Genomic DNA, 23844 nt, shown 5'->3' on the forward strand with positions numbered 1-23844 from the left:
TCAAAGGTAATTACATTACAGAAAGTTTACTGGTTTTTCACCCTAAAAATCTACGGTCTTTCCATCTCAATTACAGCTAAATAATGTTATCTCTCCCTCTTAGAATATTTGAGTGATGAGACTTATTCTGCCCCTTCCTCCTCAGCATGTTTTATGTATAGTTGAGGCTGGGTGGTGCAGTGGAGAGTCAGAAGATCAAATCCAGCTGCTGACACTAGCTGTGTGACCCTGAGCAAGTCACTTAATCCCTTTTTGCCTCAGTTCCTCATCTGTAAAATGGGGACACACAGGAGAAGGAATGGCAAACCACTTCACTATCTTTGCCAAGTAGCTCTGTCAAATGGGATCACAACTGAAGAACAAGAAAGGCTGGGTGGTACAGTGGAGAGCGCAGAGCCTGGAGCAGGGCAGTTGTTCAGTCACTTTTTCCTAGAATCCTAGAAGGGAACTTGGATATCTAGTCCTATCCTTTCACTTTGTAGATAAAGAAATAAAAACCTCAAATGTTTTTATGTCCTGCCCAAGATCACACAGCTAGCCGTTAGTGGCACAAAGGAATAAGAACTCAAATTTCCGACTCTTCTCAATCAGTTTGGTTTCTGCCTCTGTTGACAAAGGTAATGACGAAGCCCTGAGGCAAAGTCAGTATCCCATATGTAATCTCTTCAACACCTAAGAAGTGGTTAGAAAGTTGGGTGTGTTTAGTGTGTCAGGGCAGTGAGATATATCTCCAAAAATTCAGTTATAAATTCAAAAGGACTTTAAAAAAACTCTTTATTTTTGTTTAAAGTAATGTTTTGAAGCCTTCAGATGCAAATATGAAATCCTCACTTCTAAGACAAGATACAAAGGGTCAAAGAATGGTTCAAGAAGCTGCCATGCTTCTCTTTGGATAGTTTATCCTATTCCATATTTACAAATCACAGCTCTTGGTACAGATATCACATCACAAAGACAATGATACAGTGTGAGGTCAATTATCAAATGTTTCTTAAACAAAAATACAATCCTGAAATTTGTCACAGATCCGATTCTTTTTGAAAAAATTGTTTTTAGGAAGCACTGAGACAGCACAGAACGGCTAAAATCAGTCTTCATTAATTGCTCAAAGTTGTTCAACATCCCTTTTTAAATAAAAGGACACAAAACATTGCTTAAAACTGTTTAGGAGGGAATATGTCAGCAACTCAATGACTGCAGAGTTTTCACCATGATGCTTCCCAAGAAGTCACCAACAGGACAGCATCTTCCACACCGCACTTCTGGTCTGCAGCTGTTTGTCTATGTTTATAATAGACCACATAACCACACATGACTAGAAGTTCACTTATTGAGAATACCTGGAAGGCAGTGTCCTGCCTAGTAGAATTTCATTTTCCCATCATCAGTGCTCCAAATGAGATTCTCTATCACTTACCAGATCTATCAAACTAGGCCTCAGAAGGCCTGTTGAGAAGCAAACACACATAAGCTAATACCATGATACTTCAATGTCCCATCTTTGAGGAGCTCTAACAGTCCATGGCCATCATCTCATTGAGCCTCACAGCACCTTTGTGAGGTAGTAATATAGTATGCGGCAAATATCACTACTGTACAATCTGAATAAACCAATACTGGTTTGGGAATGATGGGTCCTGTTTCCCATGCCAAGAAAAACCCTTGTGTAGCTTTTTAAAAAAGCAGCTCCTTTTATCACTATTTATAGAAAAGCGGACCCCACTCCCCCTTTACCCTCACTCCCACTGCAGCCCCCACCACTCTTTAAATTTCAAAGCTCAGACCTGCTGGAGGCCAGCTTCACTCAGAGCTGGGACAGCAATACTCACAGCACTTGGGTTTCTAGTCTGCGTACTTCTTTGACCACAAGATCAATGTTGATAATTGGGTTAAAGTACAGGGCCCAGTAAAATAAACAGTTGCAAATAAACTGAGGAATAATAGGCCAAAAAATGGCCACAAAAAGTCCCTGTGTTGATACTTTCCAAAAATGGCTCCACATTATGTGAGGAACAGTTCTGAAAAAAGAAGAGAATTAGGTTAGAATGAGAATATCTGTTAATTCCTATGGCTATTTCCAAAGAACCTGACCCAGATAAATACATTTGTCCTGGTTTGTATAAAAGAATATTGTGTACAGTAGTTGCTTCTAACTTATTTGCCCCTTGCCCCCAAATCTGCAGGCTACTACAGAGTGAAATCTCTTTTCTTAAAGAGAAAAATGTTTCTCTCTTATTGAATCCATATGTGAAACAGCATGGGGTTGTAGAAAGAGCACTGGACTTGAATTAGGAGAGATCTGGATTCAAATCCTGGCTCTGTTATTCTGGGAAAGTGACTTAACCTTTCTGGAACTCATTCCTCATTTGTAAGATGGAAAAAATAATATACACAGTACTGATTTCATAGGGTTGTTGGAAAAGAGCTTTCCAAACAGTTTACATGTGAATCATCAGCTTCTAAGATGCATAATTCTAGATATCCTGGGGCAAGTGAACATTTGCATTATCCTTTAGAGTACACCTCCAACTGATGGTGTTGATTATTTTCTGATTGTTTTCATGGGTATGCTGGGCCTCTGAGAACTGGAAGGAATAAATACAGGAATGGAAAAGCAAGAAAATGTAAAAGGGCAGAAACACAATTTCTTTAGCATTCTGCAAGGAAAAATGTTTCCCCCCAGTTCTGATCAATATTCACCCAGGAGACATTTTATAATAGGATCACAGAATATTAGAGCTGGAAAAAACTTCCAAGACCATTTAGTCTAAGCCCCTCATTTAGAGGAAGCTAGGTGGAATACTGACAAAGCCATTGTGCTCAAGAGGCAGGAAGATCTGAGTTCAAATCCTCCCTTAGATACATATTGTGTGAGCTTGGGCATGTCACGTAACCTCTCAGCCTCAGTTTCCTCATCTGTAAAATGAGGGGGGTGGAGATGAATGAGACCTCTAAGACCCTTTTCAGATCTAAATCTATGATCCTATTATCAGATGAGAAAACTTCTGCCCAGAGTGATTAAGTGGTAAGTCAAGTGAGATAATTATCAAAGGAAATATTTGTAAAGCGTATGACACACAGTAGGAGTTTAATAAATGCTTGTTCTCTCCCCTTTCTTCTTCTCAGATCACATACCAGCAAGAAAATCTGGACTGCCTAATGTCCAATTCCATTTCTATATCACTGTGCAATTTGCCAAGAAGGAAACATTTTACTTTAATCCTTTTCTTAAAAGATCTCTTTTCTCAAGAGTATGCTAATGTTTATATGTAAATAATACTTGGGGAAATATTTTATAAGTGATTATTTTTCAAATGTCCCCCCAAATAAGAGAACCTTCAAAATATTTCAAAGACAGCTACATGTCTTGAAAACTATTTCTTTCCCAGACCCTTCTATTCCATTCATTTCTGTACTTACTTCAATTCATTCCTTGACCAAATTCTCCAGAAGGAAAATAACTCCAGAACAGAGAGCAACATAGCATTAACAATAAGAAACCGTGACGTCCAGTAGTGCACATCAAGCCAATCCCAGGCAAATTCAGCAATCAATTGATATGGAAGGAAAGAATATTTAACAAGGAATTCTCTCCACTGCTTCCAAGTGGGCTCTTTAAAGTCCTTTGGGGAAAAAAAAATACGTAGCTTTTACAAGAACAATTTGGTTTACCAACTAGTTTACTTTTTATTCCTTTTTGAAACAATCTAAACTGAAGTTAATCTTAAAATTAAAATGATCACCCAGATTGTATTGCAATTATAAAGGCACTCATAATATATTATTTTTGAAGCTCTCCAATAGATCTTTTATTAAATGAGGCTGAATGAATTAAAATAATCAAGTCCATTAGTTTTTCCCTACCACATATGTAACTCAGGCATGTAGGGGTAGAGAGGAGGAAGAAAAAAGGAAAACAGTGAAAAAAATCTAACAAACAGTGATAATTTGTTCCTTTAAAAAAAAAAGGCCAATAAAAGTAAGTACAAGCATCAGCAAAAAACTGGAAGAATGACCAAAGTAAATAATTTATAAAAGACTATTATTTTAAAATAACTTATTAGAAATAAAAAAATCTCTATTTATTATTATTATATTATATATTATAATCCCTATTTTAGAATTGAGGAAACTCAGGCTCAGGGTCACACAGCTAATATGTGTCTTAGGTTGAATTTTAACTCTTTTCTTCCTGACTCCAGCCCCAGCACTCTATCCACTCTATCTGCTATGCCACTTAACTTCCCAGATGGATGAAATCACAGATCCAAATTTTAAAAAATGTTTAATACCCACCTTTCAGAATTGCTATGATAAAAGGGCTTTATACAACTTAAAGGGGGGCATTATTATTAAGTCAAGGCAAGTTAAGTTATTTCTATTGTCTCATACCAGGTTCTTATCAAAACATCTGGTTCAATCTCATATACATATATAAAATAGTTGAAGTCAAGATCTTCCAAAAAAAACTTACAAGAAACTTTGTGATGATATCCTCTTTTTCTTGCACAGGGCATATTGTATGGATAAAAGGTAAGAAGGTTTCTACATAATCAAACAAGTACAGATACAACATACTGAGTCTTGGGGAGCTCTTCAGGGCATACAACAGGAATAATGACTTGCCTGGGTTGACAGCCTGAAATGCATTAGAAGGTGAACAATGCAATATTAAAAACGGGGGGAATCATCCTTTTAAATTCACTTAGATAATTTTGTAAAACAAAATTTGCAGTCTTTTTTTTTGCAGACTTAAATGAGGTAATACAGTGAGAAAGACTAGTATTTATCATTAACATACAGTAACTTATACCATATAAAGTCCCAATTTCTAAAATAATCTTTAAATGCTAGATTACAAGCAGTAGCCCTAAATAAAAGATTCTTCTAAAACTTCTAAATGTCTGGAGAGCAAACATTCTATAGTACTGCAAATTCCAGTTATAGAGTCTAACAGTGCTAGGGTTGGTTCCATTATGAGTCTTCAGGAAAGAGCACTATAAGATTCCTATTAATAGAACTCTTGGCCTGAAAAGATAAAAGTTCTTGGCTACTTTCCATAAGATAAGGAAAGAAGAACTACCGAAATACAAATGACCACAAGCACCTAGCATAGAAACATGAACACAAAAGTACTTGTTAGACGGGAAAAAGTACTTAGTTGATTATTAACGTCAATGAAAAACTTAAGGAACCTTATTATATGATACAATGGAAATACCACAAGAGGAGTAAAAAGACACTGCCAATGACTATGGAATCTTATGCAAATCATGAAACCTCTTTATGCCTTTATGCCTTCATTTCCTACGAATCTATAACTAAATAATTTCTGTCTTTCTAGGTCCAAAATTTGGTGATCCTGTTATGGTTACATTTCCTTTCCTTATATAACCAACCCTCAATTTACCGGTATATGAATGAACTCCCAGGTAAGGAATTTTTTTTTTTTACTAATGTAGACTGGCACCTTCTCTGCAACTTGTAGTCATAGAGAATTGTGTATGCCACTAAAATGAAGTGATCATCCAGTATGAGGCAGATGCTGGATTTAAATCCAGGTCTTCCTGGGTTGGAGACTGGCTCACTATACACTGCGCTATATTGCCTCTCATGCCAATGGAATGGAAATCACTAGTACAAAAAAATCAGTTTAGCTATGGAATACAGCATTTCCTTTTGTAATAGAATTATTTTCACTAACTATGATATTCTCAGGCCACTGTTAAAATTAGTGTCAATATCTTAAAGATCAGTTGCTGTCTAGCAGTGAAGAGTTCAGGACTGGCAAACATTTTGGTTAATAAATCCTAGAAGTTAACCAGTTAGCTGGAATATTATCTAACTCCCTTAGACTTATGGGGCTTTCATAGTACATTATAATTATACTACATTTGTAGAATTTGAGCTTAACAGAATCATTTGTTCTCATACACCTAATTTTATACATGAGGAAAATGAGATCCAGAGATCAAGAAATTACTTATCCAGGGTCATATATCTGGTAACGCTAGAGTTGGGACTGACCACAAGAGGGAGACGTGGGTTCTAATTCAGTATTTTATCTTAAAAAGTTAACAAATGGTTTAATCTATGTATGAAGAAGGGAATCAGCTGCTATAAAGGTTTACCTTGTATTCCCAAAGATTCTGTGGGGGCTTTACTCCTAAAGTTTTGACCCGCTCCAGTTCCATTATGATGGCTTTTCTGTGGCTACTATTCTCTATGTTATATGGAGCCTTTGAAAAGTCTTCATCTGTCAATGTTAAAAGCAATCTACGGTAGGGGAGCAAAAAAGAAAAAAAAATCTGTTCTTTGAGATCATGTGTTGAAAGTACCCCTTTCGTGTTCAAAATTCCTTCTTGGAAATTATCCCAGACTTGTAAAAGGACTAAAACATTTCATATACCTGGAACTCAACATAAAGACTACTACAGCAATTGCTAAGCACTCTGGGGTAAACCATTTACAACAAGAGGCCGATACAACAAAATACTGCTTTAAAACCCAGGAAGTTACTGAACTTCCAAATCTCAGCAACGAAATGTAATGTCAGATAAAAGCATACAAATCAGTGTCATACAGGAACAGTACATAAGGCCTCCCAGCATGTGACAAGCAGACAGCAGAGTCACTTGATGGAGCTTTCTTGGTAGAGCATAATGCTTAGCTCATGCTCCACATGTCTGTTAAATGATTTGTTCAAATTTAATAAGCTTATTCGACTCCAATAACTTAAAAAGCAAACATTAACAAGAGACTTTTTAAAAACAGGGGCATATTAACTAGAAACTGATTTTTAAATCATCTGAAACAGCTGCATATATAAAAACATAAGAATCAGGGCAGCTAGGTGGCTCAGTGAATAGAGCTCTGGCCTTGAAGTTAGGAGGACCAGCCTCAGACACTTAACACTTACTAGTTGGGCGACCCTGGGCAAGTCACTTAACCCCAATTGCCTCACCAAAAAGCAAAAACAAAAACAAAAACATAAGAATCACTATACTGGGTCAGCCTCACAATCCATCTGAAACAAAATTCAGTCTTTGACAATAGCACTAAGGCTGGCTTATAGAAAAGAACAGTTCATGTAACAACAGCAAGCCACTAGAATGTATCCCAAAACACTTCTAGTTTCCCTTACTATCTGTTTCTAAATATCTCCTTAGGCTTTAACATGGGATACAGGTTTTACTACCTGTTGGGCTTAAAATAACCCTTCCTCATATTTGTCATACTCCTTTTCACACTATGAGAGACACTTCTTAGCTGTGGTTTTTGGTGAATAATTCCATGTCCAACCCTATCCAAAGTCTGTCTGACTTTTACATAGACTTAAAACACATTTCACCTCAGCCTTGGTCTAGAGTCCTAACTGTATTAGTTTATAAACAAAAGCTTTTTCAGTCCCATTCATAGGTATGTAACCTTCTCTAGCTTTACTGGTTTTTGTTTGTCTGGTTTTGTTTTGTTTGTTTATTTGGTTTTTTCGGGAGGGAAAAGAACCAACTTGTGATATTAAAGTCCAGTTTTACTTTAGATACACTTTATGATAGGTCACAGAGACAAAATGCAAAGTAAGCAGTACAGATTCAGAATGACTATCTTATATTACCCAATTGTGGGTATAAGCTATATTTACAGGAATTTCAACTGTGAAAAAACTGAAAATTTTTTCAAAACATAATGTTGAGGTGGGAGAGAAAATAAGTGAAATTTTGGCAGTTGATGTCTGTCTCTATTTTGGAGCATCTTTTTTTTCTTTTTGGTGAGGCAATCAGGGTTAAGTAATTTGCCCAGGGTCACACAACTAGTAAGTGTCAAGTGGCTGAGGCCACATTTGAACTCAGGTCCTCCTGACTCCAAGACTGGAGCTCTATCTGCTGCGCCACCTAACTAGCTGCCCTTTGGAGCATCTTTTCAAACATTTTCTTTTTGCCCACAAAATGACGTGTAGGTTTTACTTATTCTTCAACACTTAAAGGATTCATGATTTTTTTGGTGTATATACTCCATCTTCTGACACGGACTACAATCCCTACACATGCTGGTGAAGTCTTTGAGTTACTGTGGCTGAAAATAATTTTGTGTAGACCTCCTGCCCTCAATTAAGCTGGTCTCTGGATGACAAAACATATAGGTCAAAGCCAGGCCTATATTCGAAGCCTCTCCAGCTTGATTAGACTTGCCAGAGCTTGCTCTCCGCTGGCAAAGCCTTTTGGGGAACTTGGGTCACTTGTATGCCACGAGATATCAGAATGACTTAAGTGGAGATCAAGATTTTATTTATAGGTTAATTTAATTATACTTATTTATTTTTTCCATCTGAAAGCTCTGATCTATCACAACAGTAGACTATCTTTTAAAATGTCAATGTATTACTTACCTGCCATTAACCCTTTCAGATAAAAATCTTTCTCTATAAAGAGAGGCCAAGGGCCCAGTTGCTCTAGCCAAAAGATGACTTCTTCAGCCGTCCATTTTGCAACAGATTTGTGAACAAGCAGGTCATGCTCTGATTCTCTACTGCTCCAGTGATATACAAGTAGAACTACCTAGAAAAGAGAATGACAGCAAGTTTAAGGCATAGATAGTCATAATACTTCAGTGTTAAAAACTGAAGTTTCAGGGAAGCAGATTTCCTAAGAGATGTGCTTAGCACATATAGGTGCTTAATAAATGTTTACTGATTTCTTGATTGATGAAAACCTTTAATATGAAAGCAGGTCACCTACACCATTATAAGTCACCTTGAAAAATAAATGTCTACCTGTTTGCTCTTTGTTATATTTGCCAGTCATTCCACCTAGAACCTGAATAGTCAAGGAAACACCAAGACATTTTTGTGCTGATAAACTCAGACTGGTGAAAACTCAGTCTGTTTTCACAAACTTGAAATAAACACCAAGTTAACTGGGACCACCTGAAGGCTGAATTTACCTCTCCAGAAGTATCACTAATCCCTATGGGGAGACAATCACATGGCTTTATGAAAAGGTAGCAATGTGGAGTGGATAAAGTCAGAAAGACCTGGATTTACAGGCTGTTTTTACACAAGACTGTGTGATCCTTGGACAGTCACAACCTCTCAGTGCTCCAGGCAGCTCTCCAAGACTCTCAAGTGCTGGACAGCTGCCAACTGCATGGGCAGAGGGTGTTTCCTCCCAGGCAATTACTTACACCAATGAAATCATAGCTCTCAGGCAAAACAAAACAATAACTTTAATCTGGTGTCTTTCAATTTAAACAGAAAATGAAATATTTAGGATTTTATAGTATGTACCACATAAGGAAATACTGTTAAGCTTTAGTATACTAAAGTACCATGTCTGGGGAAATTTATATGAAATGAGCAATTGAAAACACTCACCAGTACTTATTAAGTCTTCTTTGTTTCGTTTTGTTTTTTTCGGATGAGATCTGAGATTTCACTGGTGTAGGAAACCCCCAGTTTTCTACCACCTCTTGCCAATGCAGATCAGCACCTCCCCTGCACTTTACAGTCTTGGAGAGCTGCCTTGGGGCATTGAGAAGTTAAGTCATTTGTCCAGGATCACACACTCAACATGTAAAAATAGGATTCAAACCCAGGTCTTTTTGCCTATTACATACAGCTACTTCTTCATGAAGCCATTTAATGATCTAACCATATTTAAAGAGAAACAGGGTTAAATTATCAGATAAAGTGCAGAAGGAAATTAGACAAAAGATAAACTTACTGCAACACCAGTTAAAGCTGTCAGTACTCCAGAAAAAAATCCTCCTCCTCTTTGAGGATTTGCTCGCCCTGCATTTGGAGCTACAGAAATCTGATCATTTCCGTATTTATGAAAGGCTGCAAGACTATGTACTATATCACTGTTCTGCTGAATGTCTTCTAATCTCAATTTGATGGCATCAGGAAATAACTTTTCAATGGCATCTCTACAGACAAAATAAAATCAAGAAAATTATTTAACTAAATATATCATAAGTCTATAAAGTAAAGCTTGAACTCTAAGCTGACTTAAAGTCTGGTAGTAGGAAAAATATGAGTATATATAGCTCATGATGTAGCAGGCTCAGTTGATTTAACTTTCTCTAACTAAAGAACCTAACAAAAGTTCAGTAAAAATCAATTCTTGTAAAAAAGCAAATCTCTAAGGATAAAAATTAATGGATAACTTTGTTGATGTGACTAGCAATGAATTCAGTAATAAAGAAATGAGCAAAGTCCAGATTTTCAGCTTCACTTTACCCAAGATTGACACTATAGAAATTGAAAGTACTTGCTGATTATCTGAATTGCCACATACCTATTTATAATACATGAAGAAAAAATTCCATCGTGGGAATTATTCAAAGGTTGCAGAAATGATCATGCCAATAACAATTATATAAAAGAACTGTATGGCTAAACCATTTGCCCTGAAAGGAAAAATCTAGGTTATTCTACATGATCCAGGAAGTCATTATTACAAGGCAAATTGTTTCAAGTAATTGTCTGATAACCAGAATTATCCTTTATACTTATTTAAAAACTCTAAGAATCACCTAGGTAGGAAGGAATAAAATTTTGCCCTGTTTTAGCTATGTTTTAAAGCTAAAAATGATATTACAACAGATTAAAAAAAAACCACAGTACTTAGAACTCCTCTGAATTTGCCTTTTTCAAACATACAAGGCAACAGTATCTCCTATTAATAAATAAAATCATTATTATAAAAGCTGCCTATCTGTGCTCTGGATATTGATTGAGAATTACCTGAGCAGAATATTTACTTTCGGAAAACCTTCCCATTTCTCTCGACACTCTGGACATTCTGTTTTCTTTGAGGACACCCACCATAGAGCCAGGCAATGTCGACAGAAACTGTGCCCACAGTTCAAGGTGGTGGGATTCACCAGGATGTCATAACAGCAGTGGCAAGAAAATTCACTAACAGAAATTTGACGACTAATACCAGAGATAGGCTCTTCTTCTTCAGTGCTTGTCATGTTGGGTGCAATTAGCTGTACGTCTTCCATCTTTTTCTGGATCACTCCATATTCTGAAGATATCTATCTATTTCAGACTCTTAAGAGCTGTAAGGCATAATTAAATCTGGGAGGAAAAAAGGCACAGGAGAAAATGGGACAATTTGCTGAGAAAAGCTAAGAGTTAACCAAAGCCATCACAGAACTGCCACTGTCTTATAAACTTATATTACTAAAATTTAAAATCAATCAGGATAGATGATGTTTATAAAAATCCTTGCCATTTCTTGCTTTTATTTTCTGAACAGATTTTATTGGTTGAGGAAAAGTCTGTTGTAATGAGATTTGTAATTTTCATATTAATGATACAATATGTGTAATGATAATACTATTTAGATTTGTTGGAGCTTCCTTACTTTAAAGGTGACCCTGACTAGGGAGCTGACATTGCAGCTGACATGCTGCAGCCAAAGTGATCAATCAGATCCCCTGACATCCTAACAATCCCTGAGCTTGTAATGGCCAAGTGAACTGAACCAGGCGCCTCACTTTTGTTCCTGGCCATACTAACCCTCGTTCTGTGCCCTGCTGAACAATCACAAGGGTCAACAACCCCTACAACTTGAAGATTGTTTACACAAGACCCAAAAAATGCCCGTGTTGTGGTCCAGCCATTTATGGTTTTCACACTTAAAAATCCTATCCCTGCCATAAGCGGGTGAGCCCCCTTCTCAGGAAGATGGACTTTGCTTGTAAGCTGTTTCCCTCACTTTGAAATTAAACTTCTCTGATTCCTGACTCTCCTGTCTCTAGCCTGCTCTGTTCAGCTCTAGGTTACAGCTGCTTTGCAACTGGAGTCTTAGGGAGTTGAGGGCACTAAAAACTTAAATAATTTGCTGAGGGTCACAAGTGTCATGGGGGCACTACAACCCTCGTCTTCTGACCTACTCCACAGCTGCCTCCCCCTTTTTTCTTGCCAGTCCTAAATCTTATTCCCTGAGGGTTTTATACTCTAGTTGTAAGGGAAATGCAAATAAACTAATAAACTAATCACAGCCAACAGTTAATGGATGCTAAATATAAATGGGGAAGTACTATGTGCCTTTTGGAGATATCACCGGGCCCTTGAGGGTAGAGCCAATGAGAGCCGTTAGGTATCCATTTCCCTAGACACCAAAGCCTGCCAGATTCCACCAATATTTCACGTTTTAGTAGATCTGGAGCTTATCTGCCCCTCAAAGCACTGCCATTTTTTTTGTCTGTTTCTTACCTTCCTTCTAATTTACCCTTAACTGCCTCAGGACAATCTGTATTAGCTGGATCTCCAACCAAGTTTTCCATAAACTTGTTTTCCCATAAAATAGTGTTTCTCACTATCTCTATTCATGATCTTCCACCATACTCCTCTGTAAGACTATACAAACAAGAATATATTATAAACTGGTGATGCATTTAAGTGCCACCTTTTTCTATTTGGCAAAGAAAGTGTTTACTTGTTAAGATGGTTTCTAGACTCTTCTGGTCTCCTCATTTTGGCAAATGATATCAAACTTCCATGGAAAATACAGTTAATGCTGGATATCTGGGGTTTTTTTTAATCCATTTTCTACTCTTCATTATGGAGTTGCTTCAACTATACACCATATATTCTCATTTTTATTTTTTTTTCTAGTTTGATATTGACTTTGACCTCTGCTTTAACAAGATGACGTTCTAACAGTACACGATTATATAAGTCAACCTAGTCACTTCCTGTTTGTTAAGACAGAATCAGTTTAACTTTCTGCAGTGTGATTTGGTACCTTCTGATTCTTTTCTCAAAGTATTTGTGATAAGTATGAGGCTTTGGTGTAGTCTATGAGTCTTTAGCCTCCTTTATCTCCTGAACCATATTTCACCATATAATTTTTGCTCTCCTTTTCTCAAGCCCACCTTTGTATTTAAGCCACTATAGATTTAATTTGGAGCCTCAAATTAGCATATTCTCAATTTGCTTACTATGTCTAACACTAGTTCTCTAGTTCTTTTTTTTAACAATTCATTGTAGAAATTTTTTTTATCTGCAAAAGATATTAGTGCATAAGATGTAGTTCTCTTCATGGCAGTCTTTTATGTAATTACTTGCCATGAACACTATACTATGAAATTATCAAATGTTTCATGAAATTATATTTTTGGTTGTCTTTGGATATGTGATATATTGTGAGTGAATATGAATATAAGGTACACTTTCTGTTCATGCTAATAACCTCCATATTAGGCAGTCACAAGAGATGCCACATCAGTGGTACAGATATATGCTACAGAAGTTCATAAGAAGGAAGAAACATGATGGACTGTGTGGTAAAGGAAGGATTCATGAAGGAATTGGGATTTGTTAGGATAAGTAGAATTTTGCTATATAAAGGGAAGAGAATAAAAGATGACAACAAAGATATAATGAACAACAACATGGAAATATAAATGAGCAGACTAAGTTTAGGGGACTGAAAAACTGGCTTAGAGGAAGGAGAGGGTTCAGGCTCGAAAGCAGTTGGAAATAAGGTTAGAAATACAGGACGAATTGACCGAGCAGTCTTGAATGCCAGGCTAAGTCATTTAGACGTTATTCTACAGATGTTTTTTATTCAAAAAATATGTTTGCTAATATTTTAAGGGTTTTTTTTTAACATGAGCAGACCATTTTGACTTTTAAGAATAAAAAGAGATTGGGGGCAGCTAGGTGGCACAGTGGATAGACTCTGGCCTCAGGAGGACCTGAATTCAAATCCAGCCTCATGACACTTACTAGCTATATGACCCTGGGCAAGTCACTTAACCCCAAATGCCTCACCAAAAAGCAAAAAAAAAAAAGAATAAAAGATGAGAAAGTATTGTTTTGTCGTTTATAATGGTCAACTACATAAAACTGGGTAATTGGGGACACCAATTTAACTTTCTCTGAACTAATTACAGATGTCCATCTGTTCACTGCCAAAAGGAACTGAGAGAAGGGGCTGAGTACATGAGAGGCAGTAATTATTGGAAGAAGGAATTTGAGATATGAATCTTTCCTGTAATACTTGTTTTAGCCTCAAGGGAAACACACACTGTTTGTCAGTGGGGAATCAGTACTTTGCCTTTAAACTTTTTCTATCCATAAATTAAGAGGAGCCATATCAAATCAGTGTTTAAGGAAGATTCACCAACGTGATATTAGCAGCATTAAAAAGACTATTTAGGAGGTCCTAAAGTAATTCAAGAGTAAGGTGTTAACTGGAAAGTGAAAATGGAAAATTAATTTGGGAAATACTAAAAAATGAAAAATTAGCAAAACTTGGATATCATGTAGGAAGAAAAATTTTGGGGGGGGAGGGCTCGGCAGTGGGGTTAAGTGACTTGCCCAGGGTCATACAGCTAGTAAGTGTTGTGTCTGAGGCTGCATTTGAACTCAGGTCCTCTTGACTCCAGGGCTGGTGCTCTATCCACTGAGCCACCTAGCAGCCCCAAGAAAACGTTTTCTAAGGATAAACCAATGTTTCCCATTTGGATGCTTAGCAAAAATTAGCAATGTTGACAGAATTAGGAAATTCAGGAAAAGTCAATTTTAGAAAAAAGATAATGAATTTAATTTTAGATAAATTGAGTTTAAGGTGATAGCAGGCTATCCAAATGGAAATATCTGGTAAGTACTTGGAGACCAAGAATGAAGCTGGCCAAGAAATTAAGCTCAAAGGTACAGATATGAGTCATTCAAATAAAAATTAAAATAAGATATACTAAAATCTATTACTCATAAATTGTTCAATTGTTAGAAGGCATTAGTACTTACAAAATTTGCCATATCTGAAAATGTGCTTGTGATAAATGAAATATACATTCTTAAAAGAGTACCTAAGATCTGCCTCTTAAATACCTTCCCAGTCATAGTAACATTAAAAAAATTTATAGATTGTATTTTAAAATATTAATCAAGAGACACAGGATGTCTTTCAATATAACTAACATACTGTAGTAGGAAATTAAAATTATCTATCCTGCAACTGATCAGTAATAGATTTTAAACTTTTTTGATTTCAGCAAACTCTTGGGAATTTGGAAAATTTTACACTTACACTTCATGGTACAGTGGAAAGAGTGCTAGATTTGGTGGCATTGAATCTGTGTCTGAATCCTGGCTCTGCCACGTTATCTGTGTGCCCTTGGCAAAGTCACTTAGCCTCTATTGGCTTCAGCCTCTTCATTCATAAAATGAGGGGGTTGAACTAGATGAACTAAGTTCTTTCTAGCACTCAGTCTATTAAGACCCTCAGTCATGCCATAGATCGATTCATTTCCTCATCATTTATCACTCTTTGCTGGTCTATTTTATGTGCAAATTGCCTTTGGTATTCTACTACAACCTAAATAGGCCCACCACAGTTTCCACTGTTCTTTGTGTGGCCCACACTTTTGATTCCTTGGAATTTATGATATCCCATGATTTGCAGCGATAAAGAACACTGGTATTAAGCTTCGAGTCATTAAAAAGACTGGGCTGTGTGCAAATACCATCCAGTCTGTTTTTTTTTTCCTTCTGTTCAATTCTGAGCTGAAGTCATCCATCATCAGTGTCCTTCCAAGCTATAGGTACTAAAAAAAAAAAAAAAGCAGCCCTTTAGGCTATCAGCCCCAAATCATTACACCATTTCAACCAGACAGCTTTTATTCCTAGGTTTTTTCCTGTTTAGTTAGGCTAAACTCTTGAATGATTATGCATCTCACTTAGGAGAGTCTGAAGTTTTCTGATACTTGATAACGCAATTACATCTGCAAATGAGCATCCTGAAGACTTCAATGGACAATTTTGTAATGTCATAAATTTGGAAAGTTAGGCAAAAATATTCATTCTTAACTTAGTGCTCTTCTGCTTACAGCTGTTCTTTCTCCAGGTATTCTGTCTCATACTTCAATACTTTCTAGTTGATATACATTATACTTATGCCCTTTAAATTACTACCTTCAGAAGTGTAGCGCTCCCTTGCAGTAACTAAATCAAACTCAGAAACTAAATTTACAAGTCGTGGCTTTGTGACTTTTGAAAATACTCTCTACTGTAACATGATTAAAGGCCTTTACAAAGAGGCAGTTTGCTACCTATAACACTATTTGTGAACTTACGGCAAATGACAACAACAGATTGTATTGCTTTGGAAGTGTGTCCTTATTTTATCTGAGCCAACCCCACAGGGGTGAATATCCTCCTTAGTTAATTTTTTACAAGCATCTGAAACAGGAAACAGTTAAAAACTATTATTAATATGTAACAATAAAATAATAAAAACTTGACTATCTGGTATCTTTGAGAAATGACACCTTGGATAGCTGAGTATTCTGGATAGCTGATGGTTAACCCTTTCAAACCTAATTTTTTTGGGGGTGGGTGGAGGAATCTTTCTAAAATGTACTAAACCTAGGAAGTTGATAACTCATGAACACTGAATCATTGTATCATGCTGCAATATAATGATACCTTTCATAATACATTACTTCCTTTCACACACTCACCTGTGCAAAGTCATGGGCATAGGAGATATAACGTAAGTATGACAGCAAGTAGGCCAATTCTTGGAATACAAGAATATAGAATGTGTGTGTGGAGAAGAATAATGTGTAGTAAATCTGGAAGGGCAAGTTGGAACTAACTTTTTTAAGTGCTTTAAATGCCAAACAAGTCTTAGTTGAACCTAGAAACCAGAGGGAGCCATGTAAGGTTCTTGAGTAGGGGACTGACACGATCAGATCTGTGGTTTAAGAATATCAATCTGGCAACTGTCTGGTAGATGGACTGGAGAGTGAGAGACTTGAGGCAGAAGACTCACTAGAAATAATCCAGGTAATAAACTAGGGGTTCTCAACTGGAGTAGTGAAGACACCCAGTAGACAGAACCTGGGGCCTGGAGTAAGGAAGACTTAAGTTCAAATCTGGCCTCAAATACTTACTACCTATGTAGCCCTGGGCAAGTTACTTATCTTCTGTCTACCTCAGTTTCCTCAACTGTAAAACAGGAATATTAATAGCACCTACCTCCCACAGTTGTTAGAGGAACAAATGAGATAATATTTGGAAAACACAGAGCACACTGGCACAGAGTAGGTGCTAAATAAATGCTTATTCCTTTCTACTCATCCCTATTTAAGAGGCAATATTTTTTTAAAAAATTAATTGGCTATAACGAGTGAAAAAGAGTGGAACTGTTGAAGACAATTCCAAAGTTATGAAGCTAAGTGACTGGAAGGTTGGGAAGTAGGGATAGTTTAGGAGGAAATACTGAATTCTATTTTGGACATGTTGGATTTCTGATGTATATTTGTCTTTAACTATGCTAAATATTGAAAATCCAAAAACAAACAGAAAGCAGTCTCCTATCTCCACAAAATCATATTGGGAGAAATAAAATACAAAGTAACTGGGAAGGTGAGAATCAGGAAAGGTCTCTTTTACAGCCAACACCTTGAAGTCAGCTAAGGAAACAAAGAAAGACAAAGCAGTATTCTGGGCATGAGGGACAATGCAAGAGTTAATGGCAGGACTGTAGAAATAGAAAGTCATGGATAAGGACCAGGCAAGGAAGCTAATTTTCTGGTAAATGAGGGAGAAAAATATAAAATTACTCTGAAATCTAAGAGAGATAAGGTCCCTGAGAAAAAAGGGAAGAGCATGTCAATTATATATAATCTCCTGACCTCCTAAAGCAACCAAAAAAAAAATTAGAAATTAACTTGATTTTTTCCCCTCCAATAGAAAGTTGCTTATTCTGTATAAGAACTTCAGATTTCAATAGTTTCTAAAAACTGAAAGTCCTCAGGCTTTGCAAACTATATTGCTAATTTATCTCTACCAACAAATCTCACCACTATTCATTATGTTCTCTTCTTTGTCCACCTCTCTAATACCCTTCAAAGGTGACTGTTGTTTGTTTTTTTTTTCTGGTGAGGCAAATGGGGTGACTTGCCCAGGGTCACACAGCTAGTAAGTCTTATGTGTCTGAGGCCGGATTTGAACTCAGGTCCTCCTGAATCCAGGGCCAGTGCTCCATCCACTGTACCACCTAGCTGCCCCAAAAGTGACTGTTAAATAAAAGTTATTTAATCTCTGGGGCTTGAATATTTTTACCTCTTGACTCAGCCTACACGAAATCTTAATCATCAGATTCTGTTACTTTTGTAAGAACTGCTCATCCAAATTAATTTAAATTCCATAAACTGATTACAAGCATGCTAAGTGGCTAATTACTGGGGGAAATGCTAAGTTTAAAGACTACTCAAATATATAGACATGAGGTGGGTAGTGGAAAAAAGCCACTGGAGTCAAGAAATGTGGATTCTAGTCCCAGCTTGGACATTAGTCATGTGACCAAAGGCAATTCATTTAAGTTCTCTAAAACTTAGCTTCTATATCTGTCAAATGGGAATAATATTTCTCAAACCACCTTAGAGGCTTATTTTGAGGACAATACTTTAGGAAATGCTATAGAAACACAAGCTATTATTATGTCTCACCTTTTAGGAAGAAAATTTATAGGCTTCAATCTATCAGCTTCCAATTTTAGGGAATACAGACCCATCAATCAATCAGCAAACATTTATTTAAAACCTTCTATGTGCCAGGCACTGTGCTAAGCCCTGAAGACATATAAAAAGAGGCAAAAGACTGTTTCAGGCCTTAAGGAGTTTACAGTTTAATGAAGGGACAATATGCAAAGCTATACACAGGATAAATAGGAAATAATTAACAGAAGGAAGGTACTAGAATAAACAAGAGTTGGCAAAGGCTTCAGATAAAAGATGAGATTTTAGTTAGGACTTAAAGGAAACCAGGAATTCTCACCAAAGCTGTGCCAACATTTTCCTTGATGAGAGAATATCTGATAGCTATATTAACAGAAATGGTAATCAGTTAATGCCCAAGAAGAGAGCCTTAAAACAAAATGCACGGACATCTGTGTTATTAGACAACAAAAAAGGCATCATGATATAATCACGCATTTAGAACACACACCCCAGAGGACAGATTTGGTCTCTTACCAAACTGCAAAGCAGTTATTGTACAGACCACACAGAAAAATGCCTTTCTTTATGAATTCCACAACTGCTGCACGTGGAACACTGACTCCAAGACCAAGCTTCAATTCAATTCAACAAATATTTATTGAGATTGTAGGTGTTTGGCTAAGTGTGCTGGTCTAATCTAAAAATGAGCATTTACAACACAAAATTTTTAAAATCCCTTACTACTAAAAGACCACATGTATCATAATGTGCAAAGAGCTACTGTTCTAGTTCTAGTGTTCTTGTAATAGAAAACAAATGTATGGAAAGGATTGGTAGAGAAAAAGCAATGAAGTCATAATACTGCACGTACACTGCCCATAGATCTTGCAAGTTGGCCCTCTCAGTTTCTATAAATGCAAAGCAAGCTAATCAAAGTTCAAATGATTAACAATTTTCAGGCTCTATTTCCTGAATTCAAATACACATGTAATTAGGTTGTTTTTTAATTCTCCAACCTGAAATATACACAATCCCCTCTCAGAAATGTCAGAGGTAGTCACTCTGAATTTTGGCTTGCTGCCTCAACTTTAAGGTCATAAACTCTTCCCCAATAGTCCCTTGCTTTTTGATGACGTGAGACAAAATAGTCATCATTTAAGAGCCTCCAAACTCTGATTCCATTTATGGAAACATTTGCTATACTAAACATTAAAAAAACCCCAAAAAACATCAAAGCACTTCTGAAACAACAGTTAACTCAGTGAGCTCTCTTTAATTATTTTTTAAATAGTGATATTATGCCAAAAACTGGCCTGTATTCTAGACCTTTATCTTTAAACATATTTTTATGGCATGCACAAAATTGTGCTTTACCATGTCTGATACTCTAATTGTCCATATCATTTTGTAGCATTTTATTATCTTCCTAGAGACCATAAGCTCCCTGAAGGCAAGGATCTTATTTTGTACCTTTTTGTATCAAATGGTGTCTAGCACAACGTGATGTCACATTAGACTAAGTACCTAATGATTCAATTCATATTAATTGAGGGTCTGTTATAGGCAAGACCCTCTGCTGCAAGGGGATGGATCTTCTGCCATCATTAGTACAAAGTGTCTCTGAAAGAGTTTATGATCAATGTAGGGGGCTCAGAAGTAAAAAAAAGTAAAATTCCAGGTTCCTCTTTTGTAAAATGAAGATCTGAATTAAATCAGGGGTTCTTAATCTAGGGTGCTAGAAGTTATTTTTTAAAAAATATTTTGATAACTACTTCAATGAGTTTCCTTTGTAATCCTCGGCATTTTAAAATATGATCTGAGAAGGGATCCCTGGATTCCACCACACTGCCAAAGGGGTCCAAGACACACAAAAAGGTTAAGATCCCCTGGATTAGACGATCTTTTAAGGTCCAGATTTAAAATTCCTTATAAGTTATAACAAGAAGAGACTTAAACAGTGGAAGAAATGTCACAGTGCAGGACAAGATTAACTGACGCAAGAACATTTCATGAAATAAACCGACTCGTTTGAGAGAACTGCAGGCTAGCGGGGTCACGGACGGACCACCAGGGTTGGTGTCGAGGCCGGCCTCTAGAGAGCAGCAGCTACGCCCTCCGGGTCACATCCCAGGGGCCCTCTGCCCCAACACCCGACATAAGCCCTCCGGGTCCAGGCTGGAGTCCGGCCACTGGGAGATCTAACGGCTCGCTCGGACGGGGACGGGGCCCATGACGTCACCACCCAAAGGGCAACCCAATCGGAGCCTGGACCCAGGACTTTCAACTACCGAGGGGATGCCCCCAGGGGAGGGGGAGGCGGAGGAAGGGGAGCCCCGGCGAGGCCAGGTCCCGTCCTCCCCCCCCCTGCCTCGGGGGCCTCTGAGACGTGCCAGTGGGTACTACACTGCGGGCGACATGCAGCAAAGGCTAGCCGAGAGGGAGGAGACCCCCGAACACACTCGAGGTGACCAGGTCCACCCACCCCCCACCAGCTGAGGCCTCATCCCCGGCCTCCTCCCCTCGCCCACAGCCCGGGTTTCCATCATCTTCCGATTTCATCCCCCTGGGGAATGAGCCCGCGGCTTTCCTCGCCCTGGATCACGGCCCCGGCTATTGGGGGGAGCACTCAAATGACAGGAGGATACTTGGGTTGGGGGGCGCTGAAGGAAGAGCCCTCAGGCGCGAGCCCGGCACCGCCTCGGCCCCCGGCTCCCCAAACGACGTTGTCGGGGCTCCTCGGGGCCCGCCAGGAGCGGGGGATTCTCGGGACGTCCTTCCCCATCACCTCCCACTGCCGCCCGCTTGCCTCCCTCATTCGCGGAGCCCCCGCCTCTTACCGCGCGGTGCTGGAGCCGGCCGCGCGCAGACCCGAGCATCCCCCCCGGCGCCAGCGGCGGCGCTGCCCACCCCGACCCCCAGCCGCGGCGGCCGAGGCGGAAGACCTCACTTCCGGAAATAAAGTGCGGGAGGACTAGGCCGTTGGTGTGCCCCCCGCAGCAACCATAGAGCGCGTTCGGAACTCTTCTTACCGTCTTTACCGTAGCATCTCCCCGCCGGCTAGAGAGGCCCAGGCTTTCCCGAAAGGGGTGGGAGGGTGGGGGTGGAGGCGCGCGGAGAGGGGGAAGTTTACGCTTGCGCAATGAAGTCACCAGGCTCTCTCACACACCCCCAATCACCCTCTGCTTTTCTTGGTTGTTTAAGCCTTGGTCGAGTAAACTCCTGGGGCTGAGTTTTAGTAGCTGCGAGGGAGAGGAAGTTGTATTTCTGTTCCCTGAGGGTTTCTGGCAAAAGAACTGACTGAAAATGAGATATTGGGCAATAGTAGAGCTATGGTCTGGAAAAACATAAATTTCCCTAATACCTTGTGAGAGGGAATTGTTCATCTGCTCAGCCAGCATTTATTAAGCGCCTGCTGTGTGTCACACACTATGCCAAAGTCTGGGATATTCGAAGAAAGACAAAAATATTCCCTTACCATAAACAGCTCACAGCCTAATGGGAGAGACAGCATGCAAACAAACCATGTACAAGCAAGATATGCAAGATAAATTTTCCAATATCGAGCGCAGTGCTTGGCACGTGCTTGTTGATTTAGGTAACACAGCAAAGCATTGATGGCTACTTCCCAGTTTCCCCAAAGGCCCTGCTTCACTTTAACAAATATTTATTAAGTATCTACTAGGTATGTGCAGGGCGCTTTGCAAGGCTTGGTATTGTGAATGTGAAAAAAGCATGCTACCCTTAAGGACTGGCTTTTAGTTGGAAGATGAAAACATGCACAAATAGTTACAATACAGACAGAAATGTGGTAAATGCATAGCAGACCTCCAACAAGGAGTAATGAGACAAGATTGGTAGTATCATGGTTACCAGAAGTAACCATACATTTATTCAGTAATTTATGTGGTTTAGGCTCATAGCTAGAGCTCTGGAACACACTTCTAATGCCTCCTAGACCAGCTATCTTTTTTATAGATGAGATGGCTCAATAAATGGAGAACTAGACTGGTAGTAGGGAAATCCAGGGTTCAAATCCTGCCTCAGGAATTTACTTAGCTAAGTGATCCTGGGCAAGTCACTTAATCTCTCTCAACTTCAATTTCTTCATCTGAAAAATGAGGGGATTGAACTGAATGTCTCCAAGATCCTTTCCAGCTCACCTGGTTACCCAGGTAGTAAACATCAGAGACAGAATCTGAACTAAGGTCTTCTAATTACAGAGCCAGTATTTTCCTCCCCACTGTATCCTGTTGGTATTTATATATGTACTTATTTAAATTTTCACAGATTTGCTGAGTAATTTGAAGTCTGGATGGACCTGGAAAACTGATACTAGGGCCCTTACCACATTTATGGATATGTTGATTGTGCAGTTACATCAGCAGCCCCAAGGCTCACAATACCATTGCTGTACTTGCATCTAAAATATTTGTTCAAATTATTATTAAAATTGCTTTAACAAAATTTATCTCGACTAGAGTCTGCGGGTAGCTTATTTTGATGAATGGACTAGAGGCCATATTATTTAATAACACAACATGCCCAGTGCCAGTACTATGTTTTCTCTTTTCTATTTAACGTTATTTTACTACTTTTCATATTTTGTATAACTAATGCACTTTGGTTTGAAAATGAACCAACTTAAAATAGGCAATAGGTTCTAGTACTTTACATGAAACACTACTCCCCTCTAGTGGGCAAAATGGTAAAGCAGCTCTTTTTTAAAATATTCCTTACTTAACCTTCCTGGGGGCCACTCCAGTCATCCTGATCAATATCTTGCCCCTAGACCCAGATGCCCGGGAGGAGAAAATGAGGCTGGTGACCTTGCACAGCCCTCCCCTAAATCCAATTCACTTGCAAGTCATGGCATCATCTTCCTAATGTCACTGTCCCCTTTGAAAACAAACAACAACAACTTAACGTTACTATGTCTAATCCATAGAGCTCATGTAAATTTTATATACAGTATTTTTTTTAGGCAATTGGGGTTAAGTGACTTACCTGAGGTCATACAGCTAGTAAGTGTCAAGTATTTGGTCTGAGGGCGGATTTGAACTCAGGTCCTCCTGACTTCAGGGCCAGTGCTCTATCTACTGTGCCACCTAGCTGCCCCAAAGGAACAAGCATTTATTTTTTATTTTTTAGGCAATTGGGGTTAAGTGACTTGCCCAGGGTCACACAACTAGCACGTGTCCAGTGTTTGGTTTGAGGCTAGATTTGAACTTAGATCCTTCTGACTTGAGAGCCAGTGCTCTATCCACAGCACCACCTAGCTGACCCTCTGTAAATTTTAAAGGCATGAGCTTTTGGGAAATGGCAGAATGAAGGATTGAAAGTTGAGCTAGGATCCTCATGAATCCTCCAAACAAACAC

The 23844-nt window shown here is 38.5% G+C and overlaps 2 protein-coding genes across 2 annotated transcripts; one reads left to right on the forward strand and one right to left on the reverse strand.

Moving 5' to 3' along the window:
- Positions 1-757: 757 nt before the first annotated feature.
- Positions 758-21602, reverse strand: BFAR (bifunctional apoptosis regulator). The gene is given in 9 exon segments (XM_078152779.1): positions 758-2018; positions 3421-3623; positions 4475-4639; positions 6132-6276; positions 8387-8432; positions 8435-8555; positions 9720-9924; positions 10745-11083; positions 21498-21602. Coding segments are annotated over 8 exon segments (1341 nt in total). The 5' UTR covers positions 11008-11083; positions 21498-21602; the 3' UTR covers positions 758-1825.
- LOC144456834 (uncharacterized) lies at positions 20608-22942 on the forward strand. Its single transcript, XM_078152780.1, has 2 exons — positions 20608-20932; positions 22756-22942. Exons 1-2 carry the CDS (start codon positions 20698-20700, stop codon positions 22890-22892), a joined length of 372 nt encoding a protein of 123 aa, XP_078008906.1. The 5' UTR covers positions 20608-20697; the 3' UTR covers positions 22893-22942.
- Positions 22943-23844: the final 902 nt, after the last annotated feature.

This window comes from Phascolarctos cinereus, unplaced genomic scaffold, assembly GCF_003287225.1.
Source record: "Phascolarctos cinereus isolate Bilbo 61053 unplaced genomic scaffold, phaCin_HiC Scaffold_4;HRSCAF=312, whole genome shotgun sequence".
Lineage (NCBI taxonomy): Eukaryota > Metazoa > Chordata > Mammalia > Diprotodontia > Phascolarctidae > Phascolarctos > Phascolarctos cinereus.

Excerpts from the sequence above, each read along its gene's own strand:
- LOC144456834 (XM_078152780.1), top strand. The coding sequence starts at position 20,698 with ATGACGTCACCACCCAAAGGGCAACCCAATCGGAGCCTGGACCCAGGA. Across the intron at positions 20,933-22,755 it reads GACCCCCGAACACACTCGAG|ATTTGCTGAGTAATTTGAAG; the intron begins GTGACCAGGTCC and ends AAATTTTCACAG.